This window comes from Pristiophorus japonicus, chromosome 5 (genome assembly GCF_044704955.1).
Source record: "Pristiophorus japonicus isolate sPriJap1 chromosome 5, sPriJap1.hap1, whole genome shotgun sequence".
NCBI classification, from domain to species: Eukaryota; Metazoa; Chordata; class Chondrichthyes; family Pristiophoridae; genus Pristiophorus; species Pristiophorus japonicus.
In genome coordinates this window covers 142,256,603-142,282,087 of record NC_091981.1, presented here as the reverse complement: position 1 = coordinate 142,282,087, position 25,485 = coordinate 142,256,603, and the positions used below count along the sequence as shown (strand labels likewise).

Genomic DNA, 25,485 nt, shown 5'->3' with positions numbered 1-25,485 from the left:
ACCTGGGGATTTATTGGCCTTCAATCCCATCAATTTCCCTAACACAATTTCCTGACTAATAACGATTTCCTTCAGTTCCTCCTTCTCACTAAACCCTTGGTCCCCTATTATTTTCAGGAGGTTATTCGTGTCTTCCTTAGTGAAGACAAAACCAAAGTATTTGTTCAATTGGTCTGCCATTTCCTTGTTCCCCATTATGAATTCACCTGATTCTGACGGCAAGGGACCTACATTAGTCTTCACTAATCTTTTTCTCTTCACATATCTATAGAAACTTTTGCAGTCAGTTTTATGTTCCCTGCAAGCTTATTATTGTACTCTATTTTCCCCCTCCTAATTAAACCCTTAGTCCTGCTCTGCTGGATTCTAAATTTCTCCCAGTCCGCAGGTTTGCTGCTTTTTCTGGCCAATTTATATGCCTCTTCCTTGGATTTAACACTATCCCTAATTTCCCTTGTTAGCCACGGTTGAACCACCATCCCCTTTTTATTTTTAGGTCAGACAGGGATGTACAATTGTTATAGTTCATCCATGTGACCTTTAAATGTCTGCCATTGCCTATTCACCGTCAGCCCTTAAGTATCATTCGCCAGTCTATCCTAGCCAATTCACGTCTCATACCATCGAAGTTACCTTTCTGTAAGTTCAGGACCCGAGTCTCTAAATTAACTGTGTCACTCTCCAGCTTAATAAAGAATTCTACCATATTATGGTCACTCTTCCCCAAGAGGCCTCGCATGACCAGATTGCTAAATAGTCCTTTCTCATTACACAAGTAATGATATAGTTTATAAATGTTATACTAAGAATGGGTAATGATACCATTGTGCACATGATGAATATTCACTGGCTGCTGACATCAATCACGATATGAGTGACTGCTGTATGTCATGTGGCTGTTTGAAATGCTATTCTGTCACTTGTTTGCTGAGAGTTCCCCTTCTCACCATCTCTTACCACCATCTGCTCTGCAACTCTTGAGACCTCCAGGGCCGCCACCTCTGTTGCAGTTTAAGTACTGAAGGATGGAGGACCACCTCCGGTTCTCTCCCTCTTCCTGTTGTGGGCTGTCTTCTCCCGCAAAGAAGGAATGAAAGAGAAGGTTGAATGAGAGTGGTGGAATGAGTGTAAGGAATGTGTAGGTTACATCTGTAGAGAGTGACTATAGGGTCAAGTTTCGGCCTGAGTTGCTCCTATTTTTTTGAAGCAACTGGTTTAGAATGGAGTATCTTAGAAATTGCAATTCTCGGCATTTAGTTTGCTCCAGTTCTAGTCAGTTAGAACAGTTTCATTTTGGAACAGATTTTTTTTTTCAAAAGGGAGCGTGTCCGGCCACATATGCCTGTTTTGAAAGTTAAGCAGTGAAAATTTACTTAAAACTAACTAGAATGGAGTACGTGTAGATTTTTGTACACTCAGAAAAATCTTGCCTACACTTTAGAAATCAGGCGTAGGTTACAAATCAGGCGTAGGGAACGAGGGGGGAGGGGGGGTGGGGGGCGGGAAGGAAAGTAATTAAATTCTACAAGCATTCAACAGTCTTATACAAATAAAGAGCCATCCTGAATAAAAAATTATAAACAAAGCAAATACAAAATATTGAATATTCCTAACTGTGTGAAGGAGCAGCAGCCTTCGAGCTGCGGTGCTTCAGGCAGGCCTTCCTTCCATGTAGGAGACAGGGGCGGCATCAGTGGCTCGATGGCAGCCGAAGACACAGCAAGCAGCTTCGAGCTGCGAGGGAAGCTGAGGCTATTCGGCCACGGGATAGGGACGGCGGCAGTGGCTGACGGCGGCCGAAGACACAGCAAGCAGCCTTCGAGCTGCGAGGGAGGCTGAGGCTATTCGGCCAGGGACAGGGAGAGGCAGCCAGATGCCAGTTTGATACTTAAATTTGTAATTGCAGAATGGGTGCTGCATTGTCAACACCACGGATTATGCAATGGTTCGCCAGCAATTCACTGCATAGGAGAGAATTGATTAGAGCTCACCGCACCAGGAATGTCATAGCCTGTAGGCTGATGGGCAGGAGACCTTACCCACGTCGGCAATATCGAGCCAGGCGCCTGTACCTGGACATGAGCGAGGCTGATTGTGTCAAAAGGCTGCATTTCCGCAGAGAAATTGTTGTTGAGATCTGTGATATGCTGAGAGCAGATTTGCAGCCCAGAAGCAGAACGCCAACTGCCTTGTCCGTTGAAGTGAAGGTAACAGCTGCACTTGCCTTCAATGCCTCGGGATCGTTTCACGCTACAACTGAAGATGTGTGCGCCATCTCTCAACGTGCAATACATACCTGCGTTTACCAGGTCACGGCTGCACTGTATGCGCGGAGGAATAATTTCATCAATTTCCCAATGACCGCACAAGCGATCCATGAGAGGGCTGTGGGCTTCTTCAGGATTGCCGGCTTCCCAAAGGTACAGAGCTGCATTGATTGTACTCACATAGCCTTGCGAGCACCCGTGGAGGATTCCGAGCAATACAGGAATAGAAAAGGTTTCCACTCCATCAATGTGCAGCTCGTGTGTGACGACAAGCAGCGCATCATGTCAGTCGATGCGAGATACCCTGGCAGTACCCATGATGCGTTCATCCTACGCGACAGCATTATATCTGACATGCTTGAGCAGCAGCCAGAAGGGCAGAGCTGGCTACTGGGAGACAAAGGGTACGGCCTGACCACCTGGCTCATGACGCCCCCACGCATGACACGGACAGAAGCTGACCGTCAATACAACATGGCGCACATTGCGACGCGCAGCATCATTGAGAGGACCATTGGCATATTGAAACAGCGTTTCCGATGCCTGGATCATTCCGGAGGCCACTTGCAATACTCTCCTCAGATTGTCGGTCACTTCACTGTTGTGTGCTGCATGCTCCATAACTTAACCATCACGAGGCAGCAAGAGCTGGTAGTGGAACCAGAAGACCCATGTGATGGTCCAGTGCCTGATGATAGTAATTTGGAAGAGCAGGATGAGGATGATAACGACGATCAGGAAAGCATGCAAGTCCCTGATGCCGGAGCACGAGGTCGGAGGAGGGCCGTCCATCGTGCTCCTTTAACGATTGCTCGAGCCCTGCGCCAGCAGCTAATCCGTGAACGCTTCAATTACTGATGCCTGAGGGCTCTGTGACCACTGTTGCGCATGGACATGTTTATTCTTTGGAGTTGTTCCTATGTTGTGTTGTGTTAATGGAAGATGATTCAGTTTTAATGAAAAAATATTTTATTGAAAAATTAACGTCACTGTAATAAAATATTTGTTGTATCAAACTTTACTTTGTAATGTGACTCTTGAAGATCACTTATAAACTTGTAAAGTTACAAAACAATTTCAATGTGAAAAATCTTACACTTAAGATCACTTAGACTTCAGGATCACTTTTTAGGTGCAAAATTAAATAAGATACAAAAATGTGAGAGCATTTACACTATAAGATTAGTTAAAAACCCTAAGATCACTTATAAGTAGTAAAGTTACAAAACTTATAAAACAATTTCAATTTGAAAAACGCTACTACAGCTACAACAAGAACAAGAACAAAAGCAGCAAAGAAAGGCTGCAACCATTTCTCATCCACATCTCAGTGAATGTTCACTTCTTCATGGGGGTGTCATTTGATTGGTGGGGCTGTGTGCTCTTATTGCAGCAGCTATCAACATGAGGGCCTGTGCCGTTGATTGCACTCCCTCGGACATTTCCTCCCTAAGTTCCCGTGTCATTGCTGCTATTTCTCCCGTCAGGACCGTCACCTCTTCACCCACTGCACTGACTCTACCGATGAGTGATCGGGTAAGCTCATTGGACTCCATACCCAATGCTGCAACCTGAGCCGCATCTGTTACACGCTGCATCTCAGGAGAGCGTGTCTCCAATCTCCTTCTCCTCTGCCTGGGTCTGCCTCGCGGCACCACTACACTGGGAGGCGTGGGCTGGGATGGTGGGACGCTCTGTGTTCCAGACGGCAGTACTAGAGAGAGGGGCGCAGGCTTGGACGGTGGGGCGCTCGGTGTTCCAGATGGCAGCACTCGAGTGCGAGCCATTGGCTAGGATGGTGGGTGAATGGGTGTAAACTGCTCCATTATATCACCAGCACCACTGGGACCCGCAACGTCGGAATCAAAACCATGGAAGGTGGAACCAGAACCTGTGCAAGTGGTTGAAACTCTGATGCCCCTTAATGGGGGCTCATAAACATTAATTTGGAAGCTCTCCCCTGTAGACATTTCAGTCATCGCCGCCATCATCCAGTCTGGATCATCGGCATCTGGTTGTACTGGTTCTTGTTCTGTATCTTCAGGATGCTCAGGGTTGGCAGCATCATCATCGTCGTCATCATCATGTTCTGCAAAATACATCAGAACAGTCAAATGTTTAACAGCAAGGGAGGGGGCAGGATGGGTGGCATGAGTACTCTCACACATAGCAGGCCAGGCAGCAGGTTGATTTGAAGGGCCATGATGCATTTTCAGGACTTACCCTCTTCCTCGTGTGTGGGCCCAGCTTGTGCTGTACTGATTGCTTTTCTCCATGTCCGACTCATCATAGCAGCTACCCTCTGTTCCAAGGGTGTCAGTGGATGTAGATTGGGCGTGCCTCCTCCTGTTCGAGTTGCTTCCCTTTTGTTGTGGGCCAATTTCTTCTGCAAAAAGTAAAATATAACTTTTTACAGAGTGCGTCTTTCTGCAGGGTGGGACATAAGATACTCACATTACAATTACGATTACATTAAAAAATGAAAATATTACTAACACTAACTACTTGACGAAGGTCGCACCATTTCTTTTTAAACTTGCTTCCAGATCTCATGGTATGCACCACTGCGCAGTAATCTTCTGCAACTTGGTTCCAGCGTTTCTTCATTTCTTTAGATGGCACTTTTATGCGACCTCTGTTGCTGGTATCTAGCTCCTGCCAACTCTGCTCAATTACATTGACTAATATCTCCACTTCCTCATGCAAGAAATTCTTTGTTCTTGGCGGACGTTGTTCCATTGCTGTATTGAATTGACACTCTTATTTTTTTAAACACACAGTCCTTATTTTGCATTCACCTATGCAGCACCTGTTCTGGAAGTTTAGCAGTGAAAAGCAGCACTCTTTCTTCAACAGTGCTGCTAAAAGCACTCCTTCAGACACCAAAAAATCACCAAAATTCAATCCCAAGCCTTTCCAGAGGTCCACGAGACAAATCAGCACTTTTCTTCAAGTTTCTTTAAAATTGGCCGAGTGCCAATGTTTGTGGGCGACTGCGCGTGCGCGCGCGCTCCAACGCGCACGCGCAGGGCTGCCGGCACGATGTTCTCTCATTTGACTTAGCCCCGCCCCCCTGCACTTGCAAAATCGGCGCGACTCTGTGGCTCCGCCCCCCGCTGATGTCTGCAAGCCGTGCAGAGCTCCGAGGGACCTGCAGGAAGCCTGAGAATTGCAATGTACATTTTTGTCGCGCTTTTAGGCGCGAAAAACAGGTGTCCATGAACGGCGCGGCCCGAAACTTGACCTCTATATAAGGGAGTGTGGTACCAATTTCAAATGGTCTTGTTGGGGTAAAAAGGAGGCTTCTCTCCTTCAAGGTGGACTAACTGATGTAGTTAATCGACACCTCGCCCAGCTTCCCATTGTATAATGACCATGGAAGTAAACAAACGAAACCTCCGGTTTACCGGTTTTACTACGAGCAATGCAAGGGAAGGTTCCATCATAGAACCTCTTAAATACATGAGTTTTCAAGTAGAACTTATACAGGTTTTGGAGAGGAGCACCCTCCTACAAAATCATCGATAGGTCTAATTCTGTCAGCAAAGTTACATTGATTTGTCGACTCTTATCAAACTGACTGAGTGGTTTATGCAGTTGTCCAGCTCCCATTGTGTTGTTCCATCACTTGCACTTTGCCACAGTCTGTCCAATGCCTAGGGTGGCTGTACTGGCTTCCTTATCTCTTCCTCAGAGATTCTAATCAACAACTGCTGACTTTGCTGTTTAAGTGTTACTAACCATACAGTTTAATGCGTTATAAGTGTGCTATATCTATATAAGAAAGTGTTACATACATAGGCAATTATACAGACCCTCCTAATACTGATAAGTTCACTACCTTCAGCATAATTCTGACCACCTATTTGCAACTCTTACAATTTATCCCTTACAGCCTCTTGATGTGATGTTACTTGGTATGATTACATTAGGATGAGGGTGAGTGTGAGGGGTGGTTAGTCAGATGGGGATGTGAGTATGTACATCAGGAGGGATGGGTGAACGTGAAAGGTATGTTGGTGTGATGTGCAGGAGTCGACTTGGGAAGGCAGAGTGATGGGGATGTGTTAACAGGCACTTCAGGATGAGGGTGAGTGTGGCTTTGCACTCACCATTCCTGATCTCATCAGATCATTGAAGCATTTCCTGCACTGTATCCTGGTCCTCCTTGCAACACCTCTGCTGTTGACCACCTCAGCAATTTGGAGACAGGCCCATTTGGTCTCTTGGGGAGGTCTCATCCACCCATCATCGGGTTAAGAGAACCTCCCTGTGTGCTCTGACTCCCTCCACAAGAATATGTAGCTCCATCGGAAAAATGGGGTGCAGCCCTCTGTCTTTGTGAACTCATTTTGTCTATTTCTCACCACCAACACAATACCCCCTCCACACTCCTACATGAACCTTCAAATGCAATGTGACCAAGGCTGTTTTAAATATTCCTGCTGGACAGGAGTCATCGATGATGTCATCAGACCCACACCATTTAATAGGGCTGGGAAATGCACATGTCTGCCTTAATAGGGGCAATTATGCTAAAGTAGCTATGAAGAGCGGGCTGATCAATACATCGTGGTACCGACTTGCTACGTGGCCCGCACACACCCAACCCACATCGGTAAGGAAAATTCTGGCCATGGTCTCTGGATTACTGCAGTCATGATGTCCTCAGCACAGGAGTCCAACTGTGGATAGTGGAAAGAAAATCATTTTTTTTTAGATCCATGCTTTTGCAGATAGCTTTACTATCTGCTGCTCCTTCCATCCAGTGAACATCGTGAATACTGACAATGCGGTTAAATACAACCAGTACTATAATATGTTTAAGCTCAAAATAAAGATGGTATTTATTATAGGTTTAATTTCACACTTGGGCTGAATATTTAATAACTTAATTTTTTTGCTGATCTTTAGGTCTTCAATAAACTCATCAGGCGTTACAAGTATCTGGAAAAAGCATTTGAAGATGCAATTAAAAAGGTAATTTTTTTACCTAATCAAGCTAATCCTTTTTCAGGGATTCTGAAGAGATTACAAATTTTCTTTCGAGCTTTAAACTTTATTCTCTTTCACTTTGACGTTCAGTTAATCCATCATAGTGTTTAAGGCTTTGTAATAGTTACTGATAAGACTGTATATAGAGCTAAACCATACAAACCATAATATCCCAGGTTCCATCTCCTGTCTCTGCTGAGTAAGCTGAATTCAACTGGGACAGCAGTTGAGCCACTGCACTTGGCTTCAGCACCTCTGGACTGAACTGGATCCTGCTTCTAATTCCTATCCAGTGACACATGCAGTAAGTGTGCATGTGTGGACCTCGGGTGAGGACAGGATTGGGGTCGGCTCTGATGGCCTCCGCAGTAGAATAGTCTGCCACCATTTACCGTCAGTGTTCACACATGAAGAAATCAACGCTGTGGTATGTACCCGTGGGCAGCTTGTGTCCGTGCATGAATCTGCACCTTCAGGAGAGGTGGGGGAGAATGGCATTGAGGGAGCATATGTAAAAAATATTGGTCTGGAATTTGCAGTGGGTAATAATGGTGAACGACCAGCATTTGCTGCTATTACCCCTTTGAAACGGACTGCAACTTCAGGATTTAGCACATGTGCATTGAAACGCGGAAATCCTGAAATTGAGGTCAGTCATTCACTACTCCGACACTGGCTGCACTATGGGCCCCACACTATTAGGGCAATCCGTGAAACCAGGAGGCTTTGTCGTTGTTAAATACCCCATTAAAAGTCGGACCTTATTGGATTAGGTGTAACTGGGGTTTTAACAGTGTATTAACTGTTAACGTTATGGACCTGAAAACTGATTTTAATTTTGTGAAGTGTCAAATTTTTCCATTATGATAAAAATTACAATTTGTACAAAACTTTAAAAATTATTAAACATTTTTTTTTAAAGTTTGTTCATGATATTTCAGGTTCTACCTGATCTTTATGTGAGAGCACCAGTCTTTGTTTTTCTCTCTAATGTTTTTAAAAAGTCGTGATAAAAACAGGTTCTCATTTCCTGCTTCCCAATCTGTGAGAATTCTGCAATGTGATTATCTGCTTAGACACCTTGTTGACATTGCAGCAGACCGAGTTAGGGATTCCCCACTATACTCCACTGAAATCACTTTTGTGTTGAAAAAGGTAAACTGTTAGCCACGGCAATCGCAAGATTTTTGTGGGCAGCTTTCTTCTGGTCCAGTGGCAAATGCCTTTGCTTTGCCGCTGACTACAAATTCCAGGCCAACGTATTTTGGAGTGAATACTGTTATGTATGCAACCTTAGGCAACCTGTGTCATACCGCCACCAGAGGGCTTACCTGTTGGAGTCCTAAGGGATCCCAGCATTCCTTGGAAGCACTGTATATAAGCAGACCTCCCATGCTGTACGAGCACTCTGGAGTTTAATTAAAGGAGCAAAGGTCACACTTACTCATTGTCTGCAGTACTCCGTTGCATTACTTTATTATGAGCTTAATAAATACAATACAGTAGTTTTAATGAGTGGGTCAACGGAAGTCATAAGCTAGCTGAGTATTGAGGTGGGTACATGCTGGGACTTATGATGAAAGGTCATCGACCTGAAACATTAACTCTCTTTCTCTCTCCACAGATGCTGCCTGACCGACTGAGTATTTCCAGCATTTTCTGTTTTTATTATATGCTGGGACTTGTTCCTCAGTCTGCATGTTAAATCTGAAGTGTGTAGTTGATATGGAAGTCATTGCAAGTGGAAGCTGAGTACAAGTTTCTCCTTTGCAAAAGCATACTGTTTTATTTAGCCCCGCCTACCTCTGAGTAGCTTGCTTTTTTGTAAAAGATAGAGGGTAGAATTTTCATGGGGGTGGGGGGGTTCCCTCAATCTCTTACCGTAGTTTTGGTGGAAACCCCAGAGAAATGGGCCAGAATTTTATCTTGGGGGTGGGTTGCGGGGTGGAGGCAGTTCGGAAAAGGCTCACACGGCTGATTCCTGAGATGAAGGGGTTGACTAATGAAGAAAGGTTGAGCAGGTTGGACCTATACTCCATTGGAGTTCACAAGAATGAGAGGTGAGCTTATTGAGACATATAAGATAATGAGAGGGCTCAACAGAGTAGATACAGGGAGGGTGTTTCAACTCATGGGGGAATCTAGAACTAGGGGACATAGTTTCAAAATAAGGGATCGCCCATTTAAAACTGACATGAGGTGAAATTTCTTCTCTTAGAGAGCTGTGGAGGCTGGGTCATTGAATATATTTAAGGCGGAGATAGACAGACTTTTGAGCGATAAGAGAGTAAAGGGTTGAGGAGCGAAGATGGAAGTGGAGTTGAACCAATGATCAGATCAGCCATGATCTTATTGAATGGCGGAACAGGCTTGAGGGGCCAAATGGCCCGTACCCGCTCCTATTTCTTATGTTCTTAATGCAGCTGGGAAATCCAGGATAACGGGTTTCCCTCAGGCCCTGCCGAATTTAACGGCAGGGACTGATTAACTTAAAAAAAAATTTGTTTCTCACCTGCAGCCAGCCAGATTGAGAGGCTGGCTGACTGCGTGTCGGGCGGGTAGGACTGGGGAGCAGAGAGGAGGAAAGCTGGGATCGTTTGAAGAGGAGGAAGCCCGGGATCTTTGGAGGTGGTGGGGGGCCAGGATCATTGGAGGTTGGGTTGGGGGGGTGCAGAAGTCCGGGAGTGGGGGGTGGTCAGAGATTGACCCGAGGGGCAGATCGGAGGTCGGCAGGTGGGGGAGGGGGATCAGAGGCCTTGAGGCTGATCAGAAGGGTCGTGGGGGTGACCAATCACGGGAAATTGGCGAGGCAGGAACCCTGGTCCAGCAGATAAGTAGAAAGGCATTTACCTCCTGGATCCAGCAGTCCTCGCCTCCCTTTCACTGGTGGGTTCCTCGAGGCCTGGGATACCCAGCCGCCCACAGTTAAATTTTAAATGGTGGATCACCATAAGGCCGCTGGCCGCCCCTGTCCCGCCTCTGTTAAAACCGGAAGTGGCCGGGTTGGAGTGGGGGTTCAACACTTTAACCTCCCATCCGACTCCAACCGCCTGTCCTTTGGTGTGAACAGGGTTTCTGTCGAAGTCACGCAGGAGATCAGGAGGACCCTTGCAGAAAATACTGGTGATAGTGATAGTAGTGCGAGAGGATATTTAAGATAAATATAGAGGGGTAGTTTGAATGATAGCGATATTAAATATATTGAAATAGGAAGGATTCTTAATAGATTTGTTTCAAAGTAGTATATTAAGATGCATTAAGTTATAAAAGTACTTAATAGTTCTATTAAGCTGGTAAGTAGGAGTGAGTGGTCACCAAGAGCACAATGTAAAGACATTAGGCTAAATTTTGACTTAGTGTGATTATGTAAAACAGGTGATAGCGAATCGGCAGCCTGTTTTATATGTATCCGGATTTTTATTTCCACTGACTTGTTAACTACTGCAGCTGCACTGCACATCCAAAGGCTACTGGCATGGGGAGCGAGAAATTCAGCTGATTTGTGCCACGTTAGTGCTAAGGATTACTGACTGGGCGCGGCGAATTCACCGATGCCCCGAACTTCCCTGGCGGTTTCTTACCGCCTCGCAGTCTTGCATCCCGTAGATTGTGCCGTCATCCGGTGCGCAGCGCCCCAGATGCGATATTCGCTTCCGCTCCCTGCAGCATCGCCAGGCGTCAACAACGGCGGCTGCAGGAGGCGTTGTCACCTCGGCTGGCAGCTTGGGGAGCGATATTTAAAGGCAGTGATACTCTGGTAGGGCAAGATTTATTACTCGCATCAGTCTGATGCCTTCTGATTTTTTTTTTGTCCCCACGATTCCTCAGCCCTCCAATCTCTCCGAGTGCATGGGGCTGTTATGCACTTAGCGCAGGTCCCGTGGCCCCATAAAGAGAATATTAAGAATGATTCAACCCATCATTAGCCCGTCCCTTTAAGTGAGGGAAGGAGCCTCTAAAGACGGCAGCACTACACTGAACATTTTTCAGTGCTCTGCCGCTACCGCTCCTCTCTCACACTTTAGTGCTCTAAGGTTTGATTTAGCACTGCACTTCCCTCTTGGAGCGCTAAAGTTGAAGTTCCCGAGAGCAGCAAGTCTTTTTCGCCTGGTGGTACCTTTGCGACTGTTCAAAAGTTATTACCTCAAACGGGGAGCTACACAATTTCTAGCCCATGAAGATGCAAATAAAGCACTCTGCTGCAGCATCAGAGTCACACAAAAATATATTACAGTAATATTTCCATTGTGCAGTAATTGGTTTCAGTGTCCAAGTTCGGCATCTCCATAAGAGCATTTAAAAGAAATAGATGAATGATATGAAAGTACAGTACAAGAAAAGCATAAGATGGAACAAGTAATATTCAACATGACTCGTATGATGCCTTATTGCCTTCTGACAGCGATTTAAAAAAAAAACGTTTTTCTTATCTTTCCTCAGCTATTGCTATTCCTGAAAGCATTTTCAGCCTCAGAACAGACTAAATTGGCAACACTCACTGGCATCCTGTTGGCCAATGGATCACTTCCAGCTACAATTTTAACAAGCCTATTTTCTGATAATTTGGTTAAAGAAGGTAATATTTGAGGATACTTTCATCATTTTAAAAAAAGGTAGTTCCTGAGCTAAAGCTGGTGTTAAAGATAAAATAAATAATCACTTGTCTCTGGATCTGGAACAGGACCGCGATTTGTTAGATTAGTAAACATGAAAGAACAGCTCAGCTATTCTTGTGCAGACATATAAAAATGTACTTACTGTACTATAAGGGTCATCTATTGGACTTTCATAAATGGTAACAATGTTGCAGCAACCAACTTTTGACTGCTTTGGAACTATTGGAATTATTTATGATAGTGGTATATTCTAAATTAAGAAATAAAAATATGCATAACACTGATTTACTGGTTTAAATAAAATGTTCTGTTTCATTTGAAGATATTTAGAACTCCGCAATCATTCTCCTCAGCTCCTCCAGCATATAAGTAACACCTGTAGAAACTAACCCTTCAAATTATTTTCTCTGTACTATCCAATTGGAAGAAATATTAATAGTGCCTCTGTTGTTTTGACTTCCATTCTTAATTGGTAATCTAAAAGCAAGAAAATGGCAAACTTACTTCATGTCACTGAAATTGGTCTTCCTTGAAAAAAATTCAATCTTTTTCAAAAAGAATTGTGTGAGAGACTCAGTAATTTCAGGATTCTTTAGTTCTTGCCTATTTGGGAAAGTATGTTTTATGGGGTGCCGTAGCTATACAGGGATACTTGTGTGTTCTACTGAAATGAACCATAAACCTAATTGCAAATCTGGGAGATATGTGTACACTTGTGGTGTGCCTGTCACATTCCCTTTGGGACCAGTATTACAGTACTATAGTAGATTATCATAATGATTATTTCAAATTAGAATTTTATTGAGCTTTTGTGCGGCATTGAGAGACAAAATACCTATGTATTGCCATTAAAAATAGAATTTCATTAATCCTAAAAGGAAAGGCCTTCCTTATTCATTATATCCATAATGTCCCTATTTTTTTATTACATTTATATATATATATATATATTGTAATTGTGAATTATTGAACTTTGATTGCAATTTGTGGAAAATTAATTATTTAAAGACTATGGTAGTATTTGTGATCAGTATAACACAGATGTTTCACAACTTTAAAAGCTGTAAAGAAAATTCAGTATTCAGAGAGTAACATGTTTGTGTGTGCTTGTAAAACATACATATTTTGTCAACTTTTATGCAATAATGTGATCTATTTCAATTACAAATAAATAAGTGGAGTAAAGTACTGACTGCATGCAGTTAATTCTAAATTTCTCAAAATACAGCATAAACTAACTGCTCCTTCTGGAAGCAGAATAGAGAAGTTAACTTCAAGTGTAAGTGCTTTTATTCAGGACAGTATTTTCTTATATATGCTAGAGGAACTAGTGTGGGGTGGGTGGTGACTATATCAGGTTGGGATTATTCTAATTATGCTTCAATTTTAACTTCATTTTTTTTTAAATCACAATTTCCTCTATAGGATAACTGTTAGGTTGCAGAAAGTTAGAACTAATAATTCAGTTGAGCAATTCTCAGAACATCAAACAAAATGTGGAGCTGAGAGAACAGGGCTGTTGAGTGGATCATGCAATGACTTGGGACCTGAGACACGGGCTTAAATCAAACCCATCCTATCTGCATACTGTAAGAATCCCATACAAAATGAGTTTGCTGGTCTCAACCCAAGTCCTGGTAGGCATTTTGTTAATACAAAACTGACCCTAATTTAGGCCTCAATTATCAATGGAGGCCATGGGATGGCTGGCATGTGAAATGGGAAAGATGTCACATTGGTTGAATGGGGATGGTCTTCTGACATTGGGGCTGATGCATGTTACTGGGGAAGTTTTACTCTGCATCCAATAATTCTGTGCTTCAGAAAAGATTGCTTTATTCTCACACAAGGGGCAATTTTAACCTAACCTGCAAGTCGGGAAATTGACAGGATTGGGTGGATAGCTGGTTTTACTGAAGTCAATGGAGAGTAATAATGGGCGAGATGTAAAACCAACGTTCCACCTGATCCCATGGTTTTCCCGCCTGGTGAGTTGGGTTAAATTTACCCCCATGATGTACGAAATGAAAACCATTCCATTCCTCAGTACTAACAGCACTTGCCTTGATCGACCTAAATATTCATACAAAAAAAAACACCATTAATAAACGAAGTTTATGAACATCATGTTAGAACATTAGAAGTGTGAAGTAATGCATTTAGGGAGGACTAACCAGGCAAGGGAATGCAAAATAAATGGTAGAACACTGAGAAGTGTAGAGGAACAGAGGGACCTTGGAGTGCATGTCCACAGATCCCTGAAGGTAGCAGGTAACAGTTAGATAAGGTGGTTACGAAGGCATATGGGATACTTGCCTTTATTAGCCAAGGCATGGAATATAAGAGCACGGAAGTTGTGCTTCAATTGTACTTGTGTGCAATTCTGGTCACCAAATTACAGGAATGATGTGATTGCAATCAAGAGGGAACAGAGGAGATTTACAAGGATGTTGCCTGGACTGGTGAATTTTAGCTATGAGGCAAGATTGGAGATGCTGGGTTTGTTTTCTTTGGAATAGAGGAGGCTCAGGGAGACCTAATTGAGATGCATAAAATTATGAACGGCCTAGATAGAGTGGATAGGAAGGACCTATTCCCCTTAGCAGAGGGGTCAATGACCAGGGAGCATAGATTTAAAATGGTAGGAGGTTTAGAGGGGATTTGAGGAGAATTTTTTTCACCCAGAGGGTGGTGGGGTTTATGAACTCACTGCCTGAAAGGGTGATAGAGGCAGAAACCCTCATAGCATTAAAAAATTTATTTGGATATGCATTTGAAGTGCTGTAACCTGCAAGGGTACAGACCAAGAGCTGGAAAGTGAGATTAGGCTGGATAGCTCTTTGTTGTCCGGCGCGGACATGATGGGCTGCATGGCCTCCCTCCATGATGTAAATTTCTATGATTCTATGATCAATCCTAAGATACCCTGTCTTAAACTAAATGCTAGTTATTTGTACTTTATGGCCCTGTATAATGGAGGAGGGGGAGAAATGTTACTGTTAAATGATGAAGTGTGTTCCCTTTCCTGGAGGGTATACCAGAACAGTCTTAAGTACAGGTTTTATTCCTTGGATCAAAACTGATGCCACCAGAAAGAAACAATGATCAAAGCTATTAACTAAAAATATATTCTTCTTTAGGATGTGGTCTATGAATCATCATCTGCTTAAGGCTGTATCCGCCTGTTTTATCAGGCTTTCAGGGATAAAGTTTATAAAAAATATATATATTTTTACCCTTAAAACAGGAATATCTGCATCATTTGCTGTAAAGGTTTTTAAAGCTTGGATGGCAGAAAAAGATGCAAATGCCGTCACCTCATCCCTCAGAAAATCCAACTTGGACAAGAAGCTATTGGTGAGTATATCTGACCCAGGCGTTGTGGAACTGTGAGTTATATGTCTTCATGAGAAAAAAGCCAGGTTGATATTTAAATTCTGCAAATTTTAGGGGGTTGTTTTGGTAGGAAAAAGAAAATTAAGGTAAGAGATTACAACTCGGAGGAAATTAAGTTATGCATGCGATATCAGGTAAGAGACATGGATGCCAATATAATTTTATGTAGTGTATTGCTGAAATGTTGACTGTTAATTATCCACTTGCATCTGGGTTCGAGAAAGTTTTAGAAGGTAAAATACAGGTCACAGGATATATAGATATATTTAAATAATTCTCTCTGGGATGACGCTTAATCCAATTCAAGTGATTATGATTCCTAAAATTATGCATGCCCCAATCCATGTCTAAATTGAATGAAGAATCATGTTTAAAAAAAATTAATTCAACCATAAAAAGGGATTAAAAGAGATTTATTGCAATGTCAAAGTAGACAAAGCCTGCTGTGTATTCTCATTAGAAATGGAAATCTCCAAAAAGGTTGGGATGAGAAATAGTTAAAACAGGATACTTCTCTAATGGCTCAGCTTGCTTAAGGCAGTGAGTAGCTGAGCCATATAGATCAGAAAGATCCTAAGTTCAATCCATGGAATTTTTAGAGTTAGAAACATTGGGGTCAAGTTTCGGCCTGAGTTGCTCCAATTTTTTTGGAGCAAACTAAATGCCGAGAATTGCAATTTCTAAGATACTCCATTCTAACAGTTGCTCCAAAAAAATTGGAGCAACTGGTTTAGAATGGAGTATCTTAGAAATTGCAATTCTCGGCATTTAGTTTGTTCCAGTTCTAGTCAGTTAAAACAGTTTCATTTTGGAACAGATTTTTTTTCAAAAAGGGGGCGTGTCCGGCCACTTACACCTGTTTTGAAAGTTTAGGCAGTGAAAACTTACTCCAAATTAACTTAGAATGGAGTAAGTCTAGATTTTTGTACGCTCAGAAAAACCTTGCCTACACTTGAGAAATCAGGCATAGTTTACAAATCAGGCATAGGGAACGGGTGGGGGAGGGAAGTAATTAAATTTTACAAGCATTCAACAGTCTTACTTATACAAATAAATGGCCAACCTGAATAAAAAATTATAAACAAAGCAAATACAAAATATTGAATATTCCTACCTGAAGCAGCAGCAGCCTTCGAGCTGCAGTGCTTCAGGCAGGCCTTCCTTCCATGTAGGAGACAGAGGCGGCGTCATTGGCCGACGGCAGCCGAAGACACAGCAAGCAGCCTTTGAGCTGCAAGGGAAGCTGAGGCCATTTGGCCACGAGATAAGGGCGGCGGCAGTGGCTGACGGCAGCCGAAGACAGAGCAAGCAGCCTTCGAGCTGCGAGGGAGACCGAGGCCATTCGGCCAGGGACAGGGAGAGACAGCCAGATAGCCAGTTTGAAACTTAAATTTGTAATTGCAGAATGGGTGCTGCATTATCAACACCACGGATTACGCAATGGTTCGCCAGCAATTAACTGCATAGACGAGAATTGATTAGAGCTCACCGCACCAGGAACGTCATAGCCCATAGGCTGATGGGCAGGAGACCTTACCCACGTCGGCAATATCGAGCCAGGTGCTCGTACCTAGACATGAGCGAGGCTGATTGTGTCAAAAGGCTGCGTTTCCGCAGAGAAGTTGTCGTTGAGATCTGCGATATGCTGAGAGCAGATTTGCAGCCCAGAAGCAGAATGCCAACTGCCTTGTCTGTTGAAGTGAAGGTAACAGCTGCACTTGCCTTCTATGCCTCAGGATCGTTTCAGGCTACAACTGGAGATGTGTGCGCCATCTCTCAACATGCAATACATGCCTGCGTTTTCCAGGTCACGGCTGCACTGTATGCGCGGAGGAATGACTTCATCAATTTCCCAATGACCGCACAAGTGATCCATGAGAGGGCTGTGGGCTTCTTCAGGATTGCCGGCTTCCCAAAGATACAGGGCTGCATTGATTGTACCCACATAGTCTTGCGAGCACCTGTGGAGGATTCCAAGCAGTACAGGAATAGAAAAGATTTCCACTCCATCAGTGTGCAGCTCGTGTGTGACAACAAGCAGCGCATCATGTCAGTCGATGTGAGATACCCTGGCAGCACCCATGATGCATTCATCCTATACGACAGCGTTATATCTGACATGTTTGAGCAGCAACCAGAAGGGCAGAGCTGGCTACTGGGAGACAAAGGGTACGGCCTGACCACCTGGCTCATGATGCCTCCACGCGTGACACGGACAGAAGCTGACCGTCAATACAACATGGCGCACATTGCGACGCGCAGCATCATTGAGAGGACCATTGGCATATTGAAACAGCGTTTCCGATGCCTGGACCATTCTGGAGGCCACTTGCAATACTCTCCTCAGATTGTCGGTCACTTCACTGTTGTGTGCTGCATGCTCCATAACTTAGCCATCATGAGGCAGCAGGAGCTGGTAGTGGAACCAGAAGACCCACGTGAGGGTCCAGTGCCTGATAGTATTTTGGAAGAGCAGGATGAGGATGATGACGACGATCAGGAAAGTATGCAAGTCCCTGATGCCGGAGCACGAGGTCGGAGGAGGGCCGTCCATCGTGCTCCTTTAACGATTGCTCGAGCCCTGCGCCAGCAGCTCATCCATGAACGCTTCAATTACTGATGCCTGAGGGCTCTGCGGCCACTGTTGCGCATGGACATGTTTATTCTTTGCAGTTGTTCATACGTTGTGTTGTGTTAATGGAAGATGATTCAGTTTGAATGAAAAAATATTTGAAAAGTTAACGTCACTGTAATAAAATATTTGTTGTATCAAATTTTACTTTGTAATATGACTCTTGAAGATCACTTAAAAACTTGTAAAGTTACAAAACAATTTCAATATGAAAAATCTTACACTCTTAGGATCATTTAGACTTCAGGATCACTTTTTAGATGCAAAATTAAATAAGATACAAAATGTGAGAGCATTTACACTATAAGATCACTTAAATACCCTAAGATCACTTCTAAGTTGTAAAGTTACAAAACTTACAAAACAATTTCAATTTGAAAAACACTATTACAGCTACAACAAGAACAAGAATAAAAGCAGCAAAGAAAGGCTGCAACCATTTCTCATCCACATCTCAGTGAATGTTCACTTCTTCATGGGGATGTCATTTGATTGGCGGGGCTATGTGCCCTTATTGCAGCAGCTATCTCCATGAGGGTCTGTGCTGTCGCCTTCGGACATTCCCCCCCTAAGTTCCCGTGTCATTACTGCTATTTCCACCTTCAGGACCGTCACCTCTTCACCCACTGCACTGACGCTGCCGATGAGTGATCGGGTAAGCTCATTGGTCTCCATACCCAATACCACAACCTGAGCCGCATCTGTTGCACGCTGCATCTCAGGAGAGCGTGTCGCCAATCTCCTTCTCTGCCTGGGTCTGCCTCGCGGCACCACTGCAGTGGGAGGCGCGGGCAGAGATGGTGGGATGCTCGGTGTTCCAAACGGCCCCACTACACAGGGAGGCACGGGTTGGGATGGTGGGACGCTCTGTGTTCCAGACGACAGCGCTCGACTGTGAGCCGTAGACTGGGATGGTGGGTGAATGGGTGTAAACTGCTCCATTATATCACCAGCACCACTGGGACCCACAATGTCAGAATCAAAACCATGGAAGGTGGAACCAGAACCTATGCGAGTGGGAGGCTCAGGCTCGGATGGTGGTGCACTGGCTGTAAACTGCTGCATTACACCAGCAGCACCACTGGGACCGGCAACATCGGAATCAAAACCATGGAAGGGGTTGAAACTCTGATGCCCCTTAATGGGGGCTCATAAACATTCATTTGGAAGCTCTCCCCTGTAGACATTTCAGTCATCGCCGCCATCATCCAGTCTGTATCGTCTGCATCTGGTTGTACTGGTTCTTGTTCTGTATCTTCAGGATCCTCAGGGTTGGCATCATCATCATGATCATCATCATGTTCTGCAAAATATATCAGAACAGTCAAATGTTTAACAGCAAGGGAGGGGGCAGGATGGGTGGCATGAGTAGCAGGCCAGGCAACAGGTTGATTTGAAGGGCCACGATGCATTTTCAGGACTTACCCACTTCCTCTCGTGTGGGCCCAGCTTGTGCTGTACTGATTGCTTTTCTCCATGTACGACTCATCATAGCAGCTACCCTCTGTTCCAATTCTGCAAAGAGTAAAATATAATTTTTACAGAGTGTGTCTTTCTGCAAGGTGGGACATACAGATAGTCACGTTCCAATTACGATTACATTAAAAATGGAAAATATTACTTGCACTAACTACTTTTTACACTGGCTTCCAGATCTTATGGTATGCACCACTGCGCAGTAATCTGCTGCAACTTGGTTCCAGTGTTTCTTCATTTCTTTAGGTGGCACTTTTATGCGACCTCTGTTGCTGGTATCTAGCTCCTGCCACCTCTGCGCAATGACGTTGACTAATATCGCCACTTCCTCATGCAAGAAATTCTTTGTTCTTGGTGGACGTTGTTCCATTGCTGTATTGAATTGACAGTCTTATTTTTCAAAACACACAGTCCTTAATTTGCATGCATCTATGCAGCACCTGTTCTGGAAGTTTAGTAGTGAAAAGCAACACTCACTGATTTCAGCAGGTGTTTTATTCAACAGTGCTGCTAAAAGCACTCTTTCAGACACTAAAAAATCACCAAAATTCAATCCCAAGCCTTTCCAGAGGTCCACGAGACAAATCAGCACTTTTCTTTAAGTTCCTTTAAAAATGGCCGAGTGCCAATGTTTCTGGGCTACTGCGCGTGCGCGCGCGCTCCAACGCGCACGCGCAGGGCTGGCAGCACGACGTTCCCTCATTTGACTTAGCCCCGTCCCCCTCCACTTGCAGAATCGGCGCCACTCTGTGGCTCCGCCCTCCGCTGCAGTCTACGCGCCGCGCCGAGCTCCCAGGGAACAGCAAGGAGCCCGAGAATTACGAGGTATATTTTTGTCACGCTTTTAGGTGCGAAAAACGGCCGTCCATGTCGGGACTGCGCCGTTCTAGGCGCGGCCCGAAACTTGACCCCATAGAAACATAGAAAAATAGGTGCAAGGGTAGGCCATTCGGCCCTTCGAATCTGCACCACCATTCAATAAGATCATGGCTGATCATTCACCTCAGTACCCCTTTCCTGCTTTCTCTCCATACCCCTCAATCCCTTTTGCAGTAAGAGCCATATCTAACTCCCTCTTGAATATATCTAATGAACTGGCATCAACAACTCTCTGCGGTAGAGAATGGCTGATTTCAGCCAAAATGAAGTTGGAGACAGTACAATTAGCTTCAGCACCCCTGGATTAGATAGGGGAAAATAAGCCCAGGTTCCAAAAACTTCTTTTGAAACTTTGGTTTGTTGTCCACGTGTATGTTATAAGCACAATTGATATTTTACAAGAAATCAGAGTCTAAAAATATCGATTAGTATACCTCCCAATTTATACCATGAACATTGGCCACTTTTGTTATACAGTGAATAATTTTAGAATTGCATAACTATTATGTTTTTACTCACAGGAACTCTTCCCGGCAAATAAACAAAACTTTGAACATTTTGCCACGTACTTCACTGATGCAGGTTTGAAAGAACTTTCTGACTTCCTCCAAGTCCAACAGTCTCTGGGAGCTCGCAAAGAACTGCAAAAAGAACTTAAAGAGAAACTATCTCAGGAATGTCCCATAAGGGAGGTATGTTAGATATGAGATGGCTTGAACAATTCACTATTCTAGTTGCTAGATAATTGGACCATTAGGAGTAAATACTATCGATAGATCACAAAAATAGATCTGTAAATCTAGCAGAATAAGACATCAAGAAAAGTAAATTAATTCTTAATAGCTGTTGTTGAAACTATTACATAGGCTAGCACCAATTAAAGCTAGATTACACTGCTTAAAGCTAGCTTGCATTTCTTCGGGCCCAAATTTGACCGGGAGTTGCTCCATTTTTTTTGGAGCAACTTGATTTTTCTGGAGTATCTTAAAAATCCCCATCTGCACATTTAATTTGCACCAGTGTAAGTGAGTTAGTTAGGATTTTTTTTAGTTTATTTATTTTTCAAGAGGGGGCGTTACCAGCCACCTATGCCCGTTTTGGCCATTTAAGCCAGTTTGGACAGCTGATAGTTGCTCCAAACTAACTTAGGCCAGCGTATGTGGCCATTTGTAGCCGCATAGAAAACCCTTGCGGAGAGTTAAGAAATCACTTAATGACTTGACTAAAGAATGTGAATAGGATCAAACAGCTATGCAGGACTGACAAACTTCTCAAAGTTAATTTACTATACAACAGAAGCATTTATGGAAGCTGAAACTACAAAAATAAAAGAAGTAAAGGGACAAAAACATTTTTACATAATGTTTTCAAAATAACCAAAAAAAAATGGAAGTACCTCCTGCTCGTAGGAAAGTATTTTCATCAACAGGGTTAAGAAAAGTCTTGAGTAAGCTCATTAAAATTACTGGCTACAGTTATCACACCCTCCCCTACCCCCATTAAAACTCCCCTCTTTCCCCCCACCCCCCAGATCAAAACTCTTTCTCCCCCCGATCAAAACTCTTTTCCCCCCAATCAAAACTCTTACCCCCCACCCTCCCAGATCAAAACTCTTCTCCCCCCCGCCCCCCGATCAAATCTCTTTTTCCCACCCCCCGCAGATCAAAACTCTTTCCTCTCCCCCTGATGAAAACTCTCTTCCTTCCCCCGATCAAAACTCTTACCCCACCCCCCCCCCCGCGCTCCCCCCCCGAATCAAAACTCTCCCCGCACCAACCTGTGTGTTTAAAAAAAGAAGCCTGAAGGCTCTGTGTCTCAGTGCGAGGAGTATTTGTAATAAGGTGGATGAATTAACTGCACAGATAGCTGTTGATGGATATGATGTAATTGGGATTACGGAGACATGGCTCCAGGGTGACCAAGCCTGGGAACTCAACATCCAGGAGTATTCAATATTCAGGAAGGATAGACAGAAAAGAAAAGGAGGTGGGCTGGCGTTGCTGGTTAAAGAGGAGATTAACGCAATAGTAAGGAAGGACATTAGCTTCGATGATGTGGAATCGGTATGGGTAGAGCTGCGGAACACCAAAGGGCAGAAACCACTAGTGGGAGTTGTGTACAGACCACCAAACAGTGGTAGTGAGGTTGGGGATGGCATCAAACAGGAAATTAGGGATGCGTGCAATAAAAGTATAGCAGTTATCATGGGTGACTTTAATCTACATATAGATTGGGCTAACCAAACTGGTAGCAGTACGGTGGAAGAGGATTTCCTGGAGTGTATAAGGGATGGTTTTCTAGACCAATATGTCGAGGAACCAACTAGAGAGCTGGTCATCCTAGACTGGGTGTTGTGTAATAAGAGAGGATTAATTTGCAATCTTGTTGTGCGAGGCCCCTTGGGGAAGAGTGACCATAATATGGTAGAATTCTTCATTAAGATGGAGAGTGACACAATTAATTCAGAGACTAGGGTCCTGAACTTAAAGAAAGGTAACTTCGATGGTATGAGGTATGATACTTAAAGGGTTGACAGTGGATAGGCAATGGCAGACATTTAAAGATTACATGGATAAACTTCAACAATTGTATATCCCTGTCTGGCGCAAAAATAAAACGGAGAAGATGGCTCAACCGTGGCTAACAAGGGAAATTAGGGATAGTGTTAAATCTAAGGGAGAAGCATATAAATTGGCCAGATAAAACAGCAAACCTGAGGACTGGGAGAAATTTAGAATTCAGCAGAGGAGGACAAAGGGTTTAATTAGGAGGGGGAAAATAGAGTATGAGAGTAAGCTTGCAGGGAACATAAAAACGGACTGCAAAAGCTTCTATAGATATGTGAAGAGAAAACGATTAGTGAAGACAAATGTCGGTCCCTTGCAGTCAGAATCAGGTGAATTTATAATGGGGAACAAAGAAATGGCAGGCCAATTGAAAAAATACTTTAGTTCTGTCTTCACGAAGGAAACAGAAATAACCTTCCGGAAATAATAGGGGACCGAGGGTCTAGCAGGAAGGAGGAACTGAAGGAAATCCTTATTAGTCAGGAAATTGTGTCAGGGAAATTGATGGGATTGAAGGCCGATAAATCCCCAGGGCCTGATAGTTTGCATCCCAGAGTTCTTGAGGAAGTGGCCCTAGAAATAGTGGACTCATTGGTGGTCATTTTCCAACATTCCTTCGACTCTGGATCAGTTCCTATGAATTGGAGGGTAGCTAATGTAACCCCACTTTTTAAAAAAAGTAGAGAGAGAGAAAATGGGGAATTATAGACCGGTTTGCCTGATATCAGTAGTGGGGAAAATGTTAAATCCATTATTAAAGATGAAATAGCAGCGCATTTGGAAAGCAGTGACAGGATCAGTCCAAGTCAGCATGGATTTATGAAAGGGAAATCATGCTTGACAAATTTCTAGAATTGTTTGTGGATGTAACTACTAGAGTGGACAAGGGAGAACCAGTGGATGTGGTGTATTTGGACTTTCAAAAGGCTTTTGACAAGGTCCCACACAAGAGATTAGTGTGCAAAATTAAAGCACATGTATTGACGTGGATAGAAAACTGGTTGGCAGACAGGAAGCAAAGAGTAGGAATAAACGGGTCCTTTTTAGAATGGCAGGCAGTAACGAGTGATGTACCGCAAGGTTCAGTGCTGGGCCCCCAACTATTTACAACATACATTAATGATTTGGACGAAGGAATTGAATGTAATATCTCCAAGTTTGCAGATGACATAGAAACATAGAAAATAGGTGCAGGAGTAGGCCATTCGGCCCTTCTAGCCTGCACCGCCATTCAATGAGTTCATGGCTGAACATGCAACTTCAGTACCCCATTCCTGCTTTCTCGCCATACCCCTTGATCCCCCTAGTAGTAAGGACTTCATCTAACTCCTTTTTGAATATATTTAGTGAATTGGCCTCAACAACTTTCTGTGGTAGAGAATTCCACAGGTTCACCACTCTCTGGGTGAAGAAGTTTCTCCTCATCTCGGTCCTAAATGGCTTACCCCTTATGACACTCAGAGGCTGCAGGGTAACTTGGACAGGTTAGGTGTGAGGTTATCCACTTTGGGGGAAAAAACAGGGAGGCAGAATATTATCTAAATGATGACAGATTAGAAAAAGGGGAGGTGCAACGAGACCTGGGTGTCATGGTACATCAGTCATTGAAAGTTGGCATGCAGGTACAGCAGGCGATGAAGAAGGCAAATGACATGTTGACTTTTATAGCTAGAGGATTTGAGTATAGGAGCCGGGGAGGTCTTGCTGCAGTTGTACAGGGCCTTGGTGAGGCCACACCTTGAATATTGTGTGCAGTTTTGGTCTCCTAATCTGAGGAAGGACATGCTTGCTATTGAGGGAGTGCAGCAAAGGTTCACCAGACTGATTCCTGGAATGGCAGGACTGACATATGAAGAAAGACTGGATCGACTAGGCTTATATTCACTGGAATTTAGAAGAATGAGGGGATCTCACAGAAACATATAAAATTCTGACGGGATTGGACAAGTTAGATGCAGGAAGAATGTTCCCGATGTTGGGGAAGTCCAGAACCAGGGGTCACAGTCTCTAAGGGTAGAGGGTAAGCCATTTAGGACTGAGATGAGGAGAAACTTCTTCACTCAGAGAATTGTGAACCTATGAAATTCTCTACCACAGAAAGTTGTTGAGGCCAGTTCGTTAGATATATTCAAAAGGAAGTTAGATGTTGCCCTTGCGGCTAAAGGGATCAAGGGGTATGGAGAGAAAGCAGGAATGGGGTACTGAAGTTGCATGATCAGCCATGATCATATTGAATGGTGGTGCAGGCTCGAAGGGCTGAATGGCCTACTGCACCTATTTTCTATGTTTCTTGTAGCCCTCAGCGCGGGAAGGCTGCGGCCAGCCTGTGTGGCGGGATATGTTGGGTCCCACGCTGCAGTCACGCATCATCACAATCATGGGAGGAGCTACTGCGCATGATCGAACGCTCTGCTGCGCATGCGGACAGCTGCCCGCAATCTTTTAGGCGCAGCGCTCTAGCTCCACCCCCCCAATGGACTTGCCACGCTGCGCCTAGCCCCAGGAGAATCAGCAGAGGGGCCAGAATCTCAGGACATCTTTTTGGCGCTGTTTGCATCTTAGGAAGTCGGCGCATCTCACATGAGTGCGCCGAAAAAACGGGAGGGCCAAATTTGGGCCTCAAAAGAGAAGGTGCATTGTGGCTGGAGCAGGTGCTG

General features: G+C 44.0%; 1 protein-coding gene across 3 annotated transcripts in view; it reads left to right on the top strand.

Moving 5' to 3' along the window:
* The window catches only part of bzw2 (basic leucine zipper and W2 domains 2), a 165,071-nt gene that overhangs the window by 99,830 nt on the left and 39,756 nt on the right, over nt 1-25,485 (top strand). For all 3 annotated transcript variants that reach the window (XM_070881006.1, XM_070881004.1, XM_070881005.1), the window contains exons 5-8: nt 7,182-7,247; nt 11,703-11,838; nt 15,126-15,235; nt 20,783-20,953. In XM_070881006.1, the coding sequence (XP_070737107.1) occupies nt 7,182-7,247; nt 11,703-11,838; nt 15,126-15,235; nt 20,783-20,953 (483 nt within the window). The remainder of the gene's footprint in view (nt 1-7,181; nt 7,248-11,702; nt 11,839-15,125; nt 15,236-20,782; nt 20,954-25,485) is intronic.